Source organism: Brassica rapa, chromosome A05 (genome assembly GCF_000309985.2).
Source record: "Brassica rapa cultivar Chiifu-401-42 chromosome A05, CAAS_Brap_v3.01, whole genome shotgun sequence".
Lineage (NCBI taxonomy): Eukaryota > Viridiplantae > Streptophyta > Magnoliopsida > Brassicales > Brassicaceae > Brassica > Brassica rapa.
The window spans coordinates 22491160-22512948 of NC_024799.2; the positions used below are offsets into that span (position 1 = coordinate 22491160).

A 21789-nucleotide genomic window follows, 5' to 3' on the forward strand; every position below is an offset into this window, starting at 1 on the left:
AAGATTTAAACCTGTATGAAATCTTAATATCATGTGCAAGTGCAACATGTGTCCACTGTCTACTTTGTCGCGCAGATCTAGTAATAGTTTTCTTTTTTGAGCAACTTCTAGTAATAGTTTTCTAAAATTTAATTTAATACTCTGCTGTTCCACTTTAAACTATCGACGGTAAGAGATAAGGAAGTGCGGTTAATTATAAACCGGAGGAGGTTAACCGTGGTTAAGGTTTGTCTGGACAGTGAGGGAAGAAAGTCACGGAGTTGGGTAAAACGGAGACAAGTATGACTAGCGACACACTCTTCTTTCTTTTACAAAAATACCCTTCCTTACTTGACCGGAACTCTCCACTCACACGTGGGAGAGACATGTGCGTTCCGTTTCTCCGCCTGAAAAAAAAACAAATATAAATAAGTTTTAGCTTAAAATATCTTAATTTTGTGAATTAAGATGCTACTATTTATGTCTTGAGAAAATTAACAAGGATTAGGAAACAAACAGTTGACTATTACTTGGTTACAATCGCAATCCACACGTACGCAATGTTTTAGCTTTTGACAAAATTATTGATTAGCTACCTAACAATTTGACCCTTTTTTATTGTGTGTCAAGTTCAATAAACGATCACCTATTTAGAGACGACATGCAGATTCGTATGTACACCCATTTCTTAGATTCTTTCAGTTTATCTTCCCATGCGGTTCATTTATTATACGATGAACAGAAAAGAAAATTAAATTTAGTGTATATTAGTAGATAGTGTTATACTACTATATTAAAGTTTTACATAGAAAGAAGCATGGGGATATGCGTCTTATGGACAGTGGATAAGAGAACAGACCACACATTATGGGATCTTCCCTAGTTCCTTATTGTTATCATATTTTAAATGTTTTTTTTTTCAAGTTGTTTACTGGATTTATGCATTTAATTATTTCTTTAATACTTTGCTTCTTTCACTAGATAATTAGCGATATTTGAGGCAGAAAAAAGATAAGATTGAGTGTGTTTTACTCCAATAAATCTCCTAAAGCCTATATCCCTTTTTACTGCTTTTTTCATGTCAAGAAAATTACTGTTTGCTCTTTTGTAGAGTATGTAATTTTTATGGTCCCTTTTTACTTCAGCTTTTGGGGTTTACGAGTAAAAGTGGAGTCACTCTCTTGCTCTCCTTTTTTTGTAGTTTTTTTTTTTTTTTTCTGATCAATAGTGTTGTTTAATAATCGACTCTATTAATAATAGATCCCTTTCAGAATCTAGAGAGAGAACAAATTAAAAAAGGGTATGTGTGTATGAGAGAGAATCCACCAAAGCGTGCACGAGAGAGAGAAAGAAGAGCACCACTTGTATAAAACCCACCACTTGTCTTACCATATCTTCATTACATCTCTCTCTCTCTCTCTCTCTCGGTTTTGTGAGACTGTTTCTATCTTAGGGTTTTCTTAGGTATTTTTCATTTAAAACGTCTCTTAGGGTTTGGTGAAGAATCTCTGTCGTACGTCTCCCCTTGTAAGCAAGCGAGATAAGGACTCTTCTTGCGTTGTAACCAAAACAAAACAAAAAAAACACAATGGAAGGTTGTCCAATAAGCAGAGAAACCTGTCCTAAACTCCTTGATTTGATTCCTCAAGAAAGAAAATGGTACCATGATAAAGAGAAGAACAACTCAGATCAAGAAAAGAAACTTGAGCTAAGGCTTGCACCACCCGGTGGTGATGAAGAAGATCTTTCAGCTATGAAGAAGAAGAAGAACTTAGAGACAAGAAACAACATCAAGAAGGAAGCTGAAGACAAACCTATCTTCAATCTCAGTGGAAACCATTTCTCTCCTTCCAACAAAACCACTTATGCTCCTCCTCACATCTCTCATAAAAGGTATCTCCTTTTTTCCCTACACTGTTAAAACTTTTCTTACTTTGACAGAGCATATTCTCTAGACACTAGGGACCCATCACCTGAATTCTCTGTTTTTTCTTTCCTTTTTTACCCTCACATGTTTTTTTTTCGAAACTTTACCCTCACATGTTAAATTTCCAATATTTACTGCCTGGTTTACTCTGTTTTACTCTGCTTTACTCTGTTTTTTTTTGTCTGGTGTTAATATATAATATATTTGTTTTTAATGAATGGTAAAAAGAACTGCTCCTGGTCCAGTGGTGGGATGGCCTCCGGTTCGTTCGTTCAGAAAGAACCTAGCGAGCTCAAGCTCTTCAAAGCTCGGAAACGATCAAATCAACAAGAGTGGTGAGGGAGAGAAGCAAGTCGAACCTAAGAGGGAAGGAATGTTTGTAAAGATAAACATGGATAGTGTTCCAATAGGTAGAAAAGTCGATCTCAATGCTTACAGTACCTACGAACAGCTCTCTTTAGCTGTTGACAAACTCTTCAGAGGTCTACTCGCAGGTTAAAACTCAGTGTGTTTTGTTTTATTAGTATTCTGTAGATAATGATTCTTGTTTTATTGAGTGTGTTTTGTTTATGTTGTTTGTTTTAGCTCAAAGAGACACCTCTGGTGGTGAAGGAGAGGAGCAACCGATCATTGGTTTATTGAATGGTAAAGGAGAATTTACTTTAACGTATGAAGACAATGAAGGAGACAAGATGCTTGTTGGGGATGTTCCTTGGCAGTAAGAATCTTTTCTTCTTTTCTTCTCTGAATCTGATTCAGTGTTTTGCAGAATCATATTCTTAAATCATATAAAAACAAAAAGTATATAGTATTACTTTTTGTTAGCGTTTTTTTTTTCTCAAATGGATTATTCTTTATGGAAAGAATGGATACTAACTAATCTTATATATGTGCTTTAAACATAGAATGTTCGTTTCATCTGTGAAGAGACTGCGTGTGATTAAAAGCTCTGAGATTTCATCTGCCTTGAAATGTAAGCTTCTATGTTCTTATGGTAATATGTTTTATAGTCATAACTAGAATAGTTTTCATCTGTATTTGCAGTTGGATGCAGTAAGCAAAGAGAAAATGAGGAACTGAAGTGGCTTTCAGGAACTTCTGTCTGCGTCGAAGGGTCTCATAGTTTTTAATTTGTACATCAGGTTTTTGTTATATATAAGAGATAATCATTGGCTTTTGTTCAGAGAGACATTTGATCTGATCTTGATATAATCTTCCCATGTCAAGACACTCAACAATGAGATCATAGAAGCGATGTGTGTGTAAAAAGCATTTAATTTACGAAATGCTTTTAGGAAGATACTTGGAACATAATGATCATATCATGTCTACATAGCTCCTTTAATAATGTAAAAGGCTGAGAATAAAATTCCATTATTTATCTTCTGTTATTTTAAATAAATTTGAGTCTGTACATAAGATTAAAAGTTGAAAACTCAAAAAAGATTTTTCAGAATGATCAGTCTATATCGATAATTTTGGTGGCTACCATCTATTTTGTTATACACTGTATTGCATTATCTATCACCATTCGGCCGTGTCTCGGTGGACCGACTGAAACATCACAATTCCCAAAGGGAACTTGTTTAATTTAGCATATTGTTTTCGTTTAACTATTTTGCATAACGTTTAAAGTAAAAAAACTGGCCGACGTAGGAATAATCTCAAATTAAGTACAGCTTCGACTTCGAGATAGAACTTTGAGCACAACCAAGTTACTTATAACAGAGTAGTAGAAAACCTTCTAATCTTGTAGTAACATAAAAGTATTCGAATATCTCGCCGTGGCTATGCTGTTTAACAATATGCAGGAGCATGTACCCATTGAAAATCACCAAAAACTATCCACATTAGCAAGAGTTGTTTTTTTTTCTTTTCATCGGGTTGAGGACCTATATAGAATTTCATTTTCTAATTTAACATACGCAGAATTTAAAGGTCAAGGAGATGACCCCAATTAGAGCAGTCGTTTTCGTGGTTGAGTTAGAATTTGTGGTTGGGGGATTTTGGGGGAAATGAAAACCAAATATGATAGAAACATTGAACTAGAATAGTCATTTTCGTTGAGACATGCCTAACTCAAAGCAATTATGGACTTGTTACTCTATTTCAAATAAAGGAATTGGTCATTTGATAATATGTCCATGATTGTGATGCTACGAAAAGAAGCGAAGAAATCGAACTTAAAACACATGTTATGTCGTTTTAGAACGCTAAACAAACAGAAACTCCGGAAGTACTTTTAGAACGTCAAACAAAACAGAAACGAATTACGGCTTAGAATTACATTCACAGTATACTACACTTATTGAAATGAAGAAATAAGAAACTTATAAAAAAACAAACACTTAGAATTAACAATAAATAAGAAATTTATAAACAAGAAACAAGAAATTTGTTTAAAAATAACATATACGTAGAATTAATCTATAATAATAAAGGGGAGTTTTCTCTCACCTCCTGCAACCACGTCCTTCTTTAGGGGTGGGCATATGTTGCCACGTGTCGGCGGCTGAGTGGTATGTGAATTTTACGCGGTTGCTTTTTATCCGCGCGTCTGTTTTGCTTAGTCCTCGCTTCTTTTCTGTTTTCCTTATTCCTCTATTTGGGTTTGGGTTATGTTAAAAAAATAAGCCCACATAGGCCCAGATGCTCATCATCGTCTCTGGTCACATGAGATTAGGGTTCTTCTTCATTCTTTTTTTTTTTTTTGTAGCGGATGCTTGAGCATCTAATTTCTAGAGAAACTAAGCACTCCCTTCGCTACCCGTAACAACTCCAATTCCTTAAAGCTGTCATTTATTTTGAGTTTTCCCTTGATTAATCCACTTCTCATTCATTAAGATTTTGGTGCACCTGTACGTTTCCCTTGAAACCGCCTATATCTCCAGCTATATATATCTCACCTCCATACCATGCAAACTCCAACTCAAACAAAATCCGAAAACTTTTAATTTGCAAGCAAACGGACTCGAGAGCCGGGAGATGCTTCAATGCGGCGGAGGTCCGTCTTTTGAGATTCTGGAAGCCAAGAACATCAACAAAAGGGGACAACTGATGAGCCTTGAGATGTTATTGATTGATGGACAAGTTAGTATCTTTTTCCACTAATATAATTGTCTTCTCGGTTTAATCTATTTCCATTTTATAGAATCAAAAGATTTTGTTATTTTCCCCATTTCTTCCCGTTTCTATTTTTTTGCAATCACGTTATTATCTTCTTCGTCATTTTATTGATGATGCTCAGGTCTCTTCTCTCTCGATGGATAAACCAGTGTTGGTATCACTATTATATTCTCTTTTTCTTCTGTCCATCAAAATCTGATGAAACCAATAAACTCATACTCTGTTTCTATTTCGCTGCTAATTTTACCGGCCGTTTACTTACTTGAAGAATGGTTCCATGTTTTCTTTGAGTAGCTACAAAATCCCACAGCCAAAAGCCGGCACCGTACTTCAACCATGCCTCCTCGGTTATCCACCGCAGCTTCGTCGACTTTCAATCCTAGCCGCCATTTCTCAATACAACTCAGCCACCTCCAATGCCTCAACAGTATCAAGACCATTTACCTTGCCAGAAAAGTAAGCTGGAACTCGGTTCAATGTCGAACTCCTTACAGAACGGAACCCAAGTTTTAGCAAACTCAGCTGCTTCCGTGAGAGCATAGAACGTTAGCTGAGAGCTAGCGTCGTCCGAGAGATAAACGACTAGATTCTTTGGTGGGTAAACGAGAGCCAACACGGATAGGACTGTGTTGACCATCATCAATAATGGCTCGATCACCAGATCCGCCATGGAGTGGAAAATATCCAGCCTTGGGAGACCGTTACCGTATCTCTGGGAGAGTCTATTGGCGAAGGTGAATCGCCAAACAGGATTCCACCGGACAGATTGTTGGTATTAATCAAACGAAACCGGTTTGGTATTCAATAATCTCAACCGGTATGGTATGGTATGTCTTTAAAGAAAAAGCCAACAGATTCAGCCAAAAACGGAGGTCTCGAAACCTCTGAACGCAATCTTTTCTCCGGTCCTCTTCCTGGTCACAAGAAGCGGCTAACTATCGCCTTCATGAACCGGTATAAACCGGTCGTCTTTTTTTTTTGACTGATAAACCGGTCGTCTTCTTTTGTCCTGTTCTTCTTTCTGTGATTTCTCTGAGACAGAGTAAGTGGAAAGCTAAGACAAGTGCATCGGCCACATATTTACTTATCCGACATGTTCAAAAGCAACTAAGAAGGCACACCTTGAATAGGTTGAAGAGGATACAGTCTTAAACCAAGACGTCGACTCCTAAAATAATGCTTAGGCATCGTTGTTGCTTTTATTTACTTCATCTGATGTTAACTATCTTCAACAGAATATAAAGTTATATTTGGAATTCATTATCATCTTTGGCCACATATTGGTGTACTATTATGTCTGTGTTCTATTCTTTCATGTCAGCATTACGACAAACTAAAATCGTTAACGATAATAGCTACTTAGATGTCATTCATAATACGTGTGACCTAAGTTATGTATACTGCCTCGAGTTTTGTCTGACCAAACATTGAAACCATAGAGGGAGAAGTTGAAATTCAACATAAGAATAATTAGAGACACCTAAATAAAGTAAAGATATAATGCTAAATAAAGTTATTAAAAACATTAATAACTTTATTTAGCATTATAAGGTGTTAAGGACATGACCATGCAACAATTTAGTGAGCCAGCAATTAAACAATAAATATAATGAATTTGCATTTTTTCCTCCGATAACTTATAGACGGTCAATAATTTTTATGCAACTATAAATTTGATTCAAATACAAACTACATATCATTGACCACATACGAAACTCTTTGTCTTAACATTCGATGTTAAGGACCCAACGGCTTAATAAATAAGAACCACAACAAACCAAGCTCGGCACACTCACATGAAACCTTACTACCTTGAAGGCCACTTTTTAAGAAAAAAACTGCAACCATTATTTGAAGACAAATCTGTTGTATATATATATTCCAGATGGTTCAAATACATCAAAACGGATGTAGGACGAAGTCAGAACAAAAAAAAAATTAAAAGCAAAAATTTGCACCAGGATTATGCAATTCCAAAATGTTAGTACATCTAACAATGTTATAACGCAGAAATATTATTGTAAGAATTTAGTGTGTAGCTTTTGTCGATATAGTTGTAAGTTTAGCTGTAGAAAAATATTATAACTTTTAAACCGATGGTTAAAATAAAATAATTATAAACATGAAAACAAAAAAATAGGACTGTTAATTTAATGGGGGAGAGGTAGGGTGTTCAATCCGGATATCGGTTCGGTTTCGGTTCGGTTTTTTTTGGTTTTCGGTATTTCGGTTAGTAAAATATAACTACCATTCTAAATCCATATTTACTTCGGTTCGGTTCGGTTTATATACCGTCGGTTTTCGGTTTATTCGGTTTTATACCAAAAAACATAATTATTTTGTTTGAGATCATATTATATGAATTTTAGAGTCATATTGTCAACACAGTCATTTATTAAAAATATATTACATGTTCAAATAGATGAACAAAAAAGTAAAAATGCTTCTACCATCAAATAAAATAATCAATTCTATAACTAAAATCAAAGCTTGAAATTTTGAAAATAAAAATATGAAATAAAACATAAACATAAAAGAAAAGTTTTTCCACTCTTCCATATTTAGTGTTCATTAAAGTCATGCTTTTTCAATTGAAAATTTTCCATTAATTATTGTCCATCAAATTTATAATCTTCATATTAATTAAGTGAAGACTAAAAGAAATTAAAAAGATCAAAAAAAGACTTAGAAAATAAGATGTATGAATTGCGATGTATTGTTATTTAGTTATAGTTCAAGTGTTTTACAAATTAAGGTTTTTTATTACTATAAAATTATGGTAATAGTTATTAACACAAATTTAACTTATGTAACAAATAGATTTTCATGTATTGTTTTAAAATAGATACATATTTACATGTTTCTACTTTTAATTGGTTTTGTTCGATTTATTCGGTTTAATCGGTTATATACCAAACCATATCCAAATCCTACGGTTTTTATAAAATTATATCCATTCGGTTTATATGGTATATACCAAAACCAAACCATATTGTCTATTTCGGTTCGGTTCGGTTTTACCATATTGAACAGCCCTAGAGAGAGGAGTCCATTAAATTACTTAAAAACTAATTTGAAACAAAAGCTATAGAAATTATAAGTGAACTGAAACATTTCTACAATCCAACCAATATAACAAAAATTTAAATAATTTTCTGTTTATTTTGCTCATCACCTTATATATAATTTAAATTAATAAATAAATTATTTAAAATAATTTTAAAAATGTAGGAAAAAATAAATAAATAATTTTAAAATTGTCTACCAACTTCTATTTTAATAATAACACAACATCTATATGCTAAAATATGCATACAAAATATATAATTAAGATTAAAAATTTAACAAAAACCCCGGGCGTAGCCCGGGCCAACCCCTAGTAATAAATAAAGTGGTAATTAAGACCAGTCCTGAGTATATGGTAACGAAGTATTGGCTTATGACTCCCATTTTTTTTAATTACATATTTACATTATATAGGTTTTCAAATTTGCAAAAGAATAAATTATATAAACTCTTATTAAATTGTCTATAGTCTCCAAATTTTAGATTGTTGATAATAGTGTAGTCAAATAATTGGTTCAGTACTATTGGTTTAGTAACTTTCATCACTGAATCTCTTTAATGTGTGTGTGTGTGTGTGTCGACAGGCATGTAATGAGTATCGTTTTGGAGTTTCTTTGTCAGACTGTGTGCCGTTTTACTTTTAAATGGTCGGCACACTCACCAAACAACGACACTCATTTAAATTTCTTAAACCAAATCTTTCGTAATTTACCTTAAATTACCTGAATGTATAATGCAACGAATAGTCTCTTCTATGATTCTCTTAGTCAAAAATTAAAATCTATAAGGGGAAAGTTGAACCACTGGACAAGTTGATAGCATATAGAAAATCATTATTAATTTTACAATGTTTATAAAATATTAATGCATCTCCTATCTGTAACACCTAAAACACTGTATATACAATGAAAACTTTCTCCGACATAATCTTTAAACATAGTGAACACTAACGAATATATTTTGAAAGACAGTAGGAAGATTTGGCCCACATTTGAGAAAAGCGGTAAAAGATTCTTCGATGTATTTCATCTGTCACACTAGAGCCATGAATACCTTATCTACAATATGAAACAATAATGTAACATTTTTTTGCACCATCTCTCTAACTATAAGCGCAACAAACGTTTCAATACACATCATGATCCCAATTAATTATTAACTTTGTTGTCGATATTGGTCAGATGGATTGATATATAAAATTTGGCATTATATAGTTTTGATTTTTTCTCTCGATTATATAATATTAGTTAGTTAAAACAACATGAAACAGGAGAGTATTAAGAATGGGAACTCAAAGGCAGCGATCATGGGTTTTGTGACTAGGAGACAAGATTCTCCAATATATAAAGAATTCATCAAGTGGAGGCGCCCATAACTGTTGAATATGTATTATTTGTTTCTCATTAATAATGAAACTGAGGGTTGAATCCTTACCAGTGTCTATCCCACTTAACTATCCCTTTATACTATAGTGTCAAATCTTTTTTTTTTTTTCTAAAAACGTGTATACGAAAAACGCAGCGGAATGATGCAAGTATGTGTGAAAAAAAATCAATGGACCGACGATTTCTCTGGATAGTAAACAATCCAAATTAAAAAACCTAGAATGTGAATAAAATTGGATAGAATATGATTTATTGCATATGACACGGTCGTTGTATGAAAAGGTTGTTATATTTATCTTACATCTTTGGACAATACAAAATAATACAACAGCAAAAAGCCAAAAAAAAAAAAAAAAAAAACACAGACACGGAGATCAGTCTTCCAACAAGGGAGTATAGACAGTAGTTCTTAATTTTACTATTTGAAAAATCTTTTGTAATTTTGTTCCATTGGAAATAAGTTTTTATTAAAATGTGTGAAACGTACCACTATTAATATTCTTTTTAATTATCAGTATGTATTAATTTTAAACATCCCAAGAAGGGCACCCGAACATAAATCTCTGGTTGGAAACAGTGACGCTTGGAAATAGATTAGGCTTATCGCAATCTATATCGCAATCTAGGAAAGAAAAACAAAAATATAATGGAAGGGAAAAAAAATCTAAAGCTCAGAGAAACCCGAAAGATTCCCATCCTTGCTTTGCTCGAGATCCACGGCCAACGACGGCCATTTACCACTATTAATGCTATAATCAATAAGACAATGAGAAGTGTTCTTCTTGACACTCACGAGTCAAATGAAACAAATCAGAAACATATATATCTTCTTTGTTTCTAGAAGTGAATATATTGGCCTAAACTAAACCCTAATATGCAAATACGTAAACTGCAAAAATTATACGGAGAAAGAGAGTAAAAGATAACTCTTTCGAGTTGTGATGGACCTATCGGGTTGCTTGTGTATGCTCATATTGTATACGTCTAATCATTGAGTTATATGAAAAATGTTTCCGTGAGTAAATGGTCTCCAAGCAATCGAGTGCTTCTAGAAACATCAGTTGGCATATTACAGGTTAAGACGTATTCCCTTCATCAGTTAAAACATTCATATTTTTTCTCTATGCTCCTTCTTTATGTGTCTGTATATTTATTTATAAGTAGAAATATGGTTAACCAAGGGTAGTGTTGTAAATCTAAGCGATAAGGGAAGTTTATGAGCAAAAACTATGCCTTCTTGTTGTTGTATCTACTTCTTCAGAACGAAGCAAGAGACAAAGTGGATGTATTGGATTTGATAAGGAAGAAGACGAAGCAGCAGAAGCAGAGGTTCTTGAAAGATGGCCTGAAAAAGATAACTTCAAAGAGTGCCAATGTCATAAAAGGGGTCCTATGGCACACAGGGTTAAGTCAGGCAAAAGAAAGAAATTAAAACAAAAGGTAAATATTTATATATAAAGTAAAATTTCAAGTATTTTCTTGTTAACTAGGATGTTGATCTAGATAGGTTCTTGTAAAGTATGTATTAGCATAAATATGGAGCTTGAAGCTCACGTCTATTAATATGAATTTGCAACATTAATGTTCAGAACGATCCAATTCAACCCATGTTGTAATGCAGTGTTTCAGACAAGGGTATTGGTTAGTTGTTCATTATTACGTCTGCTCGTAACTTGGATTGATTTATCATGTTCGACTTTGAACGTGTGTATTTTAAAGAAATTGTTGATTAACAAAAAAAAGTTGTTTACAACTAGCCAAAACAATGAAACAAGATTTGTAAAGAAATAGAAAAGATCGGATGCTAGATTAGGTGAATGTTATTGAGCTGAACCATGCACGTATAGAGAAGAAGTTCTTCCAATATGCGAGAGTTGTTGTAGTGAAGAGAAGATATCCAATTTCAAATGGATTTGTCAGTGATGCGATTGAGAAGAGAAGATTGGCTTTATCTTGCGTTTCATTTTTTTTCGTTATCTTGCGTTTCATTTAAAGATGCTTGATGATTGATTTCAAATGTTGGTTTCTAACGATCACTCAACTGCAAAAAAAAAAAAGCTATACAAAATTTAAGTCACATTATATACTATCTAATTATACTTAGAAAAAAAAATATATAGGAAAACCTAAACTTCATAACGTCGAGTCGGTTTGCACAAAAAAAAGCTCGGATAGACTGAGACACAATCAATTAAACTTCATTGATTCAAAGCTCCAGAAAAAGGAGCTCGAACCGGTTATTATGTGCTGTGTCGTCGGTTAGGAACTTATTATTTTTCCTTTTACCGCATCCCAATAAAGGAAACGTGATCATGTGATGTGTGAAACTAATGGTAAAGCACTCAAACATTTCTAATTTAAATTAAATTTATCATGTAAGTAGGTCCGTCCCATCAGATGGGACTCATCTATCAAAAAAACGTTTTGTTAGCCTGTGGTTGGAAAACCTAATGGCTTAAGCATGGAGGTTCACCCTTGCTCGCCTATAATGGTTTCTAGTAATGCTTATGATATTTGTTTAGTTTCATTTAAATGTAGAAAATTACTTCAGGAATTAGGAAGGATGAAACTGTGACATTTAAGAAAATATCGGTGGGGGCATTTGCCCTACCTAGTACGCAAGGCGAATAGCCAATATGTTATTATCCTCGTGATCTAAATATCAATTATATTGCAATTTTCACCACATAAAAGTAGTATTTATATTCAAGTTTTTCTATAATTTTTAATATATTACTCATCATAATAAATTTAAACATATTTTAAATATGAGTAATTAAATTATATATTGTTTCACAAACTAAATTGTTTTGAATATCTTTTTCACAAATTGTCATGAACTAAAACGATATTATATATATATATATATATATATATATATTTCATATTTCTCGACATGTATTCTGTCAAATTTGAAATCGTGTAAACGACACATATGCATCATGATTACAAAACATCTATACTATTATTTGAAAATTGATTTTGCTTATTTGTCATATTTTCCATGATTTTAGATAAGTTTTCTTATTTGTCATATTTTTAGTTTTAATAAATGATTTGGTGATTATCTTAATATATTAAATAATAGAGATTAGCAATTATCAATTTTGCTTATTTATCATATTCTCCATAATTTTATGTAATTTTTTTTATTTGTCATATTTTTATTTTTAATAAACAATTTTAGTGATTATCTTAATATATTAATATACAGAGATTAACAAATTCTATCAAAATTTCAATTTTATGTATTTTACCATATCATATATTTTTCTTGAACAATGTTTTTTAAAAAATTTACAGGATATGAAGGTTAATGTTTTAACATATATTATATTATTTAAATTTAGTTAATTTTATTTTATTAATGAAATAAATATTATTTTACAAAAGATTAGAAAATTTATGACAACTACGACGTATGTTATATTTGATATTATCTTATTTATTATTTTACAAAAATAAATTTATCCTCTCTTATATGTTAAAAAGAATTATATTGTTCTAGGTATATATTGTTTTGGACTTCGTTAACATTAGTTTATGGATCCAAAAAAAAAGATAATACTTTTAACAGTTACAATAAAAAAAAAGAGAGAATTTGTCAACTAACCAAATTTGCATTAGAAATAAAGATTATATCATTGATTTTGACATAATTAAGTGTATAATAATTTTTCACAAATTTTATCTGGTACTACCTTTTTGATTGTAAGTTACATGTAATAAAGAAAGAGAAAGTGATGTCATCGATGATTTTAAACATATAGATAAGATAAAAACTACACTGTTGAAAATCAAATCAAGCAATATATAACATGACGACGCTCAACTAATCACCACATATAGAAACTCAATTTCTTAAACAAAAAAAAAACAGAGGAACAAGCAAAGAAACAACGATAGAGGATAAGTGACTTTTTACAAATAGTACAAAATAGATGGTCCATTCCATTACATACGTAAAGTAATAAACTTGAACATTATATAAAAATAGTATATAACTTATAGTGAATTAATAGATAAGTTGTATAAAAACTCTATAAATTGTATAATCATAAACCCTACCTCTAATCCCACCCCCACCCTCAAATACTAAATCTTAAAACCTAATCAGTAAACCCTAATCCAAATATAATATATAACATATAATATATGTTATATAATATATAACATATAGTTATATTATTTAAATCAAAAGTAAATCTGAAATACTTGCAATAAAAATAGAATAGAACATATCAAATGATATAGTATATATTCTTTTGGATATATATGATTATTAGTATAATATATATTGATTAAATTATCAAATGGTCTAAAAATACTATATTATGATGGCGTTAAATTAACAAATAGGATAGAAATAGGATAGACTCAATTTTACAATCACTATATCAAATGGTCTAAGAATGGATGTGGTCATGAATGAGTTGATGGTGATTACGAAAGAGGTGTGGTTGTTACAGAGTAAGATATAGTGGTTAAAAAATGGTAGAAAATTTTGTGGTGGTGGTGGTTATAGCAGCGGTGGCGGTTACCAGAGTACCGACTGTGGTTACAAAGCAATCGGTGGTCATGATGAAACTGTGATCGTGGATATAGAAAAACACTATGGTGATGGCTATGGTGATGATACAATGGTAAAGATGACGATATATCTATGGGCATGGAAGAAGTATAATAGTTACGAGAAACATTTACCAGAAGAAAATTAAAAAAAAAAAGATAAATAAAGAGAGGTAATATAGTGTATGTTGTAGGAATGTTGGAGGCTTTTTATTTTTTAGTTAGATTGTTAATTATCATTTGTTTGAACGCTACTAAGTGAAATTTCTCATAAAACAATCCTAGCTTTTAATAGGTGTATATAATTTATTTATTTTAGTTTATATGTGTGTAGTTAAAAACAAAACTCCAGGTTTTAATAGGTGCATGTAATTTATTATTTTTAGTTTATAAGTGTTTAGTTAAAAAGTATGTTTTTAACTACTGTAGGTTTTGATAATAGTTATCACTATAAAAACTTATGCTTATACTCCACCGAAACCAGCACGGTGCTCGATTACAGATCATATTAAGAAACATACTAATAGCAAACTTACAAAGAAGAAAAAAATGAATATTTTGAAACATAAGAGATCACCTAAACATGTTCAAGACATTGGTTCTAATCATGTACATAATTTATATAAATTAAAGAAACATCATGATATAGGTGATTTCGTTTATTTTGTGGCTGTAAATTTAAATTCTAATGAAGATGAAAATTATCTAAACTTTAATCAAACTAATGTACATAGGGTTCATCGAAAAGATGCTTAATCAAATATATTGCTTGATGAAAGAGTGTTTGCTCTCACATGCCTTATTGATAAAGGTAATAATAGGTCTTTTTGTAAATTGATATTTTATATTATTTTAAATTACTAATAAAATTTATTAGGTTATTACGATGATAGTGATCTTTCCTACATATGTAATTATTGTGAAACAGTTATATGATTTTGTGAAAGAATTAATATGCTAATATAATGTGAAAATATCTATACCATTATTTTAGAAGTTAGTTTATTTCTTTGTCATATTCTCCATAGTTTTAGGTAAATTTATTATTTGTCATGTTATTTTACTTATTTGTCATGTTTTATTAATTTTAGAAGTAATTTATCTTATTTGTCATGTTTTCCATTATTTTAGGTTGATTCATTAGTTTTAATAAATAATTTTTTGAGTTGTTAGTTTTTAACCAAATGTTAATTATTAATGGGTACTATCAGTTATTAAGGGATATTATCACATTTTAGCAATAATTTTATAGCTATGTTCAATCTTATTTATACTTTAGTAAATATTAGATCATAAATATTTATTTATTTATTATTTTTAAAAGAAAGCTTCATTCCCTTGTATGTCACGGAAAAGTTATATTGTCTTATGGAGTTCGTTAAAATCAGCTTACCAATCAAAAGCTATGAGTCCAAAAATACAATTTCTTGCCGTTATCATTAAAAATTAATCTTTTACTAAACATAATTTCCTCTGTTTTTAATAGATGACATTTTAGGATTGTGTAAATATGTTAAGAAAAAAAATAATTTCTTACATCCTCTAAATAAAAATATCATTAATTATTTACCTAATAATAATTCAACCAATAATAAAATAGAATATATAATATTATTGGTCATATAACATTAACTTTTAATAAATTTTAATAAAAATGCATATAATTTGGTACAAAGAATTTCCTCTAAAAAGTCATGTATTAAAAATGGGGGAGTATAATTATTGCTTTTAGTTCTAAGATTTAAGTTAAAAAGAAATATATGCTTTAATTATTGTATATTTTGTTAATAAGTATCACTATAAACTCTGATGAAGAGGAATTTCATATAAAATACAATTAAAATAATGTTCATAGGAATCAACAAAAAAAAAAAAAATGTTCGATCATATATATTATTTGATGAAGAAGTGTTTTCTTTTATAGACTTCATTGATAATTGGTAATTGTGATTTTATTTTGTAGATTTATCTTTTATGTTATTTTAAAGTATTGATACAAATTTATTAGGTTATTATGATGATGATTTTTACGTATGTGATTATTATTTGTAAGGTTATATATATGGTTTGGTGATAGAATAAATAAAAGATTTACAAGTACTAAGTCATTGTTTAAGCTTCATCGTAATGAAAATTTTAAATTATATCTTATGATTAATGTAATATTTGAAATTAAGTAAATGATTTAGTTTCAAAAATTATATTACAATTAGAATTGATTGGATATATATTATTCCGCACATTGTGCGGACCGTCATCTAGTTAAACTATATATTTTAAAAATTATCATTGATCAAATACAACATATACAAGAGATATTAACAAAAAAAGTTATGATGTTTGCAAATAACAACTTTTATACTGATTAACAAATCGTCAAAGCATGGTATATCGGCCACCAACTAATAACTCCCGAAAGATTTATTTTGAAATTAACAAGTCGAAATAACACCTATTTGGATCCAACTTTAAAAATGGTCTTGTCACAAATCTGGGTCTTCATTCTTGCAGACATGCATTGTTCATTTTGGATGAAAAAGAATCTCTTGTTTTTTTTTTAATGTTTATCACGTTAATTGAAGTTATTGATCAGTTCCCATCTCAATTATCTTCTTGTCAAAGACTTTGGTAATCTTTTTTTTTTTAAGTAATCTGGATGTATCCCATGTCTATGGAAGGACTCAGACTAATTTTCAAGGGGAGGTGCAGCCCATAGATAGACAATTTTTCTGGGTATTCAAATGAATCGAAAGCAATGGTTCATATCTATGTTAGTTTCGCATAACAGGTGGATCGAACTTAAAACGTGTTGGCGTCCCAAACCTTTCCCCTTATCACTTGACCACAAGCTCCCGAACTCAGACTTGGTAATCTCAGGTTCGGTTTCCTTGTTCCTTGATTAATCCATTTCGACATTCACTGTGTGGTGCAATTACTTGTCGATGAGAAACTGAATGCTTTCAACTTCCGCTCCAGATTAACCGAGTTGCATGGTGAAGAAGATGTCAGATCCTGAGTTGTTTCAGCGACTTGTCTACAAAGTCTTTCGGATCTTAAACACATTCTCATAATTACCAAACACTCCCGAAAGATTTATGGTCTTTTAAATGGAAAATCAATTAGTATGAAAGAAAGTTATTGATCAGTTTTTTAATCAATGTAACGCATTCCGCTACCGTGAAATTCCCATAACGACTCTAGATTCTAGAATATATACCCAAAGCCAAATAAACCACATAAAAAGTACAAAGAAGAACGTTGAAAGGACACTATTTCACAGTTAATTTCATTCACGAGGTAGACAAACCTAATGCGACTACCTTCTTTGATTGGTAACATAAACTCATCATTAAGTCATAAAGTTTCAACTTTTCGTAAGCCACACTTCATCGTAATCCTTAGCCATAATAATGTAAATGTTTTGGTCAACGATCGTCAACCACGACTATATTTACAGATTGGTTTTGAATTATACTATCAATAAATATTGGAACTTCAAATCGTCAAATCATAAACTCTTAAACCATACTTGATTTAGAAACAGGTCAATATGATTCTATAATCAATGTAATTAGCTTAAATGCATGCTTCATACCAAATAAAGTCAGATTGGTTAGGTTATGTTTCAAAATTCATTAGATTTTTTAACTTGAGTAAAAGGAGTATATTTTAGTAGGCATTTTAAAAAAATGGGATTAAAAAATGGGATTATGGGTTCAGGAAGGGAAAATGGTAATTAAATTAACTAAAAACGGGAATTACGAGAAGGGTATCTCTAAAATCGAGTAAGAACACAATGCTCCATAAATTAACTAACATTATTATTACTCAATGGCAAAATGTTGAAGGCAGACACAGCACTTTTGAATCTTTGAAGGTGTGTTTATTTTCAGTTTTATTTTGAAAATAATATAAAAGCATACTTTACTCTGTTCGTCTTCATCGTTTGTCTGCAGATCCGTGGTCCGTTGTGTTTGATTTTCTGTATTTCTTTCTGTTTTTGCTCATTTTAAATAATTCAAATAAATCGATTAGTAAAAATAATTAGAGCGCTCCATCTTTTGTCTCTCCATGACATCATTTGTCTTGTAATTCAGTTCTTCACGAGGTTGTGTCAGATTATTTTATTTATTACTTATATATCATATTTCTTTATTTCTATCCTTTTCAAACAAAAAATATTCACTGCCCACACTGTGTAAAAATATTCTGTAAATCCATATTATTTTTACTTAATGCTCTTTTATTTTATAAAAAAAATCGTTTACGATGACAAAATAATATCGTTTTAAAATTTCTGAGCAATTTTGTAAAAAATACAAAAAATTCTGGGTAGCTGAAAAAAAATACAAAAAAATCCTGAGTAATGATTCCTACTTTTCGCGTTTTCAGAAAGGATGATTACAGTTGTTGTCTGCTCATTGAAACTGAGTTCAAGGTATTGTCAAATGAAGTAACAGTTTGTCTTACAACAACAAAACTAGAAAAATAATTTTTTCTTCTACTTTTTTGGTTCAGAGTATTTATTTCTTTACGAACCAATAAATTTAAAGGTAAGACATTATATATTTGCTTAGAACCTTCAACATGACGCTTAAGTTTTAATATTTTGTTAATATTTTGAATCAAAATAAGTTAACTTATATCCGAAGCTATATCGCAGATATAATAAATAAACAAAAGGTTTAGCTAGCTCTTTACCGATCGGTGCATTTTAAAACAAAAATTCTCCATAACAAATGTACAGAAATAGTTATTTTTTTAATTAACCAATTTGTCATTGCTCGAGTTTAAATTCAAATAATAGATATATATATAAGAATGTGAACCTGATCTTTATATATTCAAGAATCTATTTCCATCGCTCCCCCTCTCTCTCACCGAAGTTCTTATCTCTCTCTCTCTTTTGTTTAAAGGGGTTCTTTCACTAAACATCATACTTGTGTCTTCAGTTTCAGTGCCATAACTTTTGTTTTCCTCTCCATTTCTTGCATACGAAAAGTTCGTCTTGGTATTTGTGATTTGTCATCTCTGATTATTTCTTCTCTTTAAAGCGTGGAGGAGAGATCTTTGACCGTTCTTGAAAACTTGAACTGAAGCAAAGATGGGTAGAGCAGTGAGATGGTTTAAGGGAATCTTCGGTATGAAGAACAGCAAAGAGAAAGAGTACCGAGTTTCCGGCGACGGAAGAGGAGAAGCCGGTGAGTCTCTCATCCACCGGAAAATTCTCCAAGCAGACAACGTCTGGCTCAGAACATACTTGGCGGAAACAGACAAAGAACAGAACAAACACGCCATTGCGGTTGCTGCCGCCACTGCCGCAGCCGCAGACGCAGCAGTTGCAGCGGCTCAAGCTGCCGTTGCGGTGGTCAGGCTAACAAGTAACGCGAAAACCGGAGGACGTTCCGGTGGCAACGTAGTTTACGGGACCACAATGGAGCGGTGGGCCGCGGTGAAGATTCAAAGTGTCTTCAAGGGCTATTTGGTAAATTCTTAAATATCTCCAAAACCTTTTGCCATGTGGCTAATGTTCTAGATTCGGATTTGTAAAGTAAAGCATGTCTGTACATTGCTTGCTTCTTACACATCTTCCTTAATGTAACAACAGTACACGTCTTTGATAGTTACAAAAAAATTAGATTATTATTATCTTTTAAAAAATATTAATTTGAATCTTTTTCTAGGCGAGGAAAGCGTTAAGAGCGTTGAAAGGTCTAGTGAAGCTACAAGCTCTAGTGAGAGGATACTTAGTTCGCAAACGCGCAGCCGAAACGCTTTATAGCATGCAAGCTCTCATCAGAGCACAAACGAGCGTTCGGTCTCAACGCATAAACCGTAACAACATGTTGCACCCTCGACATTCTCTTGTAAGAAGAACCATTTATTTATTATTTCTCTGTCCTAGCATTAATCGCTATGGTCTAAACTTATGTTTTTGATATATAATAGGAGAGGTTTGATGATTCAAGAAGCGAGATCCATAGCAAGAGAATGTCAATCTCTGTGGAGAAACATATCAACAACAACATTTATGATGAGACCAGTCCCAAGATTGTTGAGATTGACACTTACAAGACTAAGTCAAGATCAAGGAGAATGAATGTTGCGGTATCCGAATGTGGAGATGAAGATTTCGAATGGAGTTTTCGTGGAGAGAAATGTAAATTTCCCACGGCTCAAAACACCCCAAGATTCTCTTCATCGGCGGCAATGAATAATAATTATTACTACACACCGCCTTCGCCGGCAAAAAGCGTTTGCAGAGACGCTTGTTATAAGCCGAGTTATCCTGGTTTGATGACACCTAGCTATATGGCTAATACGCAGTCGTTTAGAGCCAAGGCGCGTTCGCATAGTGCGCCGAGACAGCGTCCTGATAGGAAGAGGTTGTCGCTTGATGAGATTATGGCGGCTAGGAGTAGCGTTAGCGGCGTGAGGATGGTCCAACCGCAACCGCAGTTACTGCAACAGCAACAAGAGAAACGTTCTTCTTGTAATTATGATCGTCAGTTTCCACAAGAACCGGTTGGTTTTAGATTCTATAATTAGAAAGAAACGTTTCTATTTTTCGTCCTTGAGAAGAGTACGTCATAGATTTGACTTTTCATCAAGGACTACTTTGGGTCTTTTATTTTCTCCCTTTATCTTCGGGCTCTTATTTTGTAAATGTTTGGTTTGGAAAAAATGTTAAAAGTTTATTTAAAAAGTCACTTTGACCACTCCAAGCAAGTTTTTAATTTGTCAAATTTGTTTATAGATGTTTTCTCTAATGATGTTTCTAGTTAATTACTACTAGACAATTTACTAGTTAGCACTACTACACACGACCTCTTTCATGTTGAAATGTTTTTTTTATGATGAATTAGTTAAGGTTACATGTTAGAAAAATAAGCTGTTTCATTTCATGTACAACAAACAGTATGAAGTTAAGATATATTATAAAATATATTAAAAGGTCTACTGAACTTTTTTTCTTGGTTAATTGAACTACTTTTTGAGTACTCAAGGTTAATTGAACTTGTAATTATCTGTTTAGGAGAAATTTGAAATTTCAAAGATTGGAGTGATCGAGAAGATATTATTATCAACTAACTATGATGACGAAATGAGGTTGAAATTTGCAATGAATTGAGTATCCATGTAGCGTCAGACAAGTACGATATGACGTTTGCATTACTACGAAATTTTCAAAATCTTTTGTAATGTTTCTGTATCTAATCATTATTAAAACCACCAGGGAATATGATTGGCGGAGACCGATACGTGTTTACGTCATCATATTCGCTCTTCTGAAACCCCAAAAGAAAAAAATATTTCAACTACGGCTTTTAATAAAGCTCCGTTTACCATGTCCAAGATAAAGAAGCAGGTAAGAGCTACATTTACCTCGTAATCTGCCAAAAAGATTCCCTAATAGCCTTTTAATTAAGATTTGTATAACCTTAATTATACTAGTTTAGTTTAGGCTCTAGACGAATATGCTTTTACTTTTCAAAAAAGTCGGAGTAAATTCGTCTGCTTGATCACTCACATGACACTGTTTTCCTTGTTGTTGTTGTCAACGATCACATCATATTATTTAAGATATACTACCAGTAAAGCATTTAATTGATTGATGAGCTGCTTTCATTATTTTGATCCAAGTTAGCTAAGATATTAAATCATCAGAACTGGTATATTTTTACAAAATATTTAATGTATAGAATATTAATTTAGTTTAAAATTAAAATTATCTTT

The 21789-nt window shown here is 31.7% G+C and overlaps 2 protein-coding genes across 5 annotated transcripts; both read left to right on the forward strand.

Annotated features, from left to right (window-relative positions):
- The first annotated feature begins 1347 nt into the window (after positions 1-1347).
- On the forward strand, positions 1348-3287 carry LOC103869753 (auxin-responsive protein IAA26). Of its 2 annotated transcripts, none has more exons than XM_009147831.3 (5): positions 1348-1872; positions 2135-2400; positions 2492-2624; positions 2812-2879; positions 2951-3287. In XM_009147831.3, exons 1-5 carry the CDS (start codon positions 1568-1570, stop codon positions 3034-3036), a joined length of 858 nt encoding a protein of 285 aa, XP_009146079.1. In that variant the 5' UTR covers positions 1348-1567; the 3' UTR covers positions 3037-3287. The 2 variants fall into 2 exon arrangements, with proteins under 2 accessions (XP_009146079.1, XP_009146080.1); XM_009147832.3 differs by having other exon boundaries at positions 1568-1872; positions 2932-3287.
- Positions 3288-3534: 247 nt separating this feature from the next.
- Positions 3535-20802, forward strand: LOC103869755 (protein IQ-DOMAIN 14). 3 transcript variants are annotated; one of them, XM_033291878.1, is made up of 4 exons: positions 3535-7196; positions 8074-19537; positions 19737-19919; positions 20002-20802. In XM_033291878.1, exons 2-4 carry the CDS (start codon positions 19157-19159, stop codon positions 20599-20601), a joined length of 1164 nt encoding a protein of 387 aa, XP_033147769.1. In that variant the 5' UTR covers positions 3535-7196; positions 8074-19156; the 3' UTR covers positions 20602-20802. The 3 variants fall into 3 exon arrangements, with proteins under 3 accessions (XP_033147769.1, XP_033147770.1, XP_009146082.1); XM_033291879.1 differs by having other exon boundaries at positions 8078-19537; XM_009147834.3 differs by lacking the exon at positions 3535-7196 and having other exon boundaries at positions 7909-19537.
- The last annotated feature ends 987 nt before the right edge of the window (positions 20803-21789 follow it).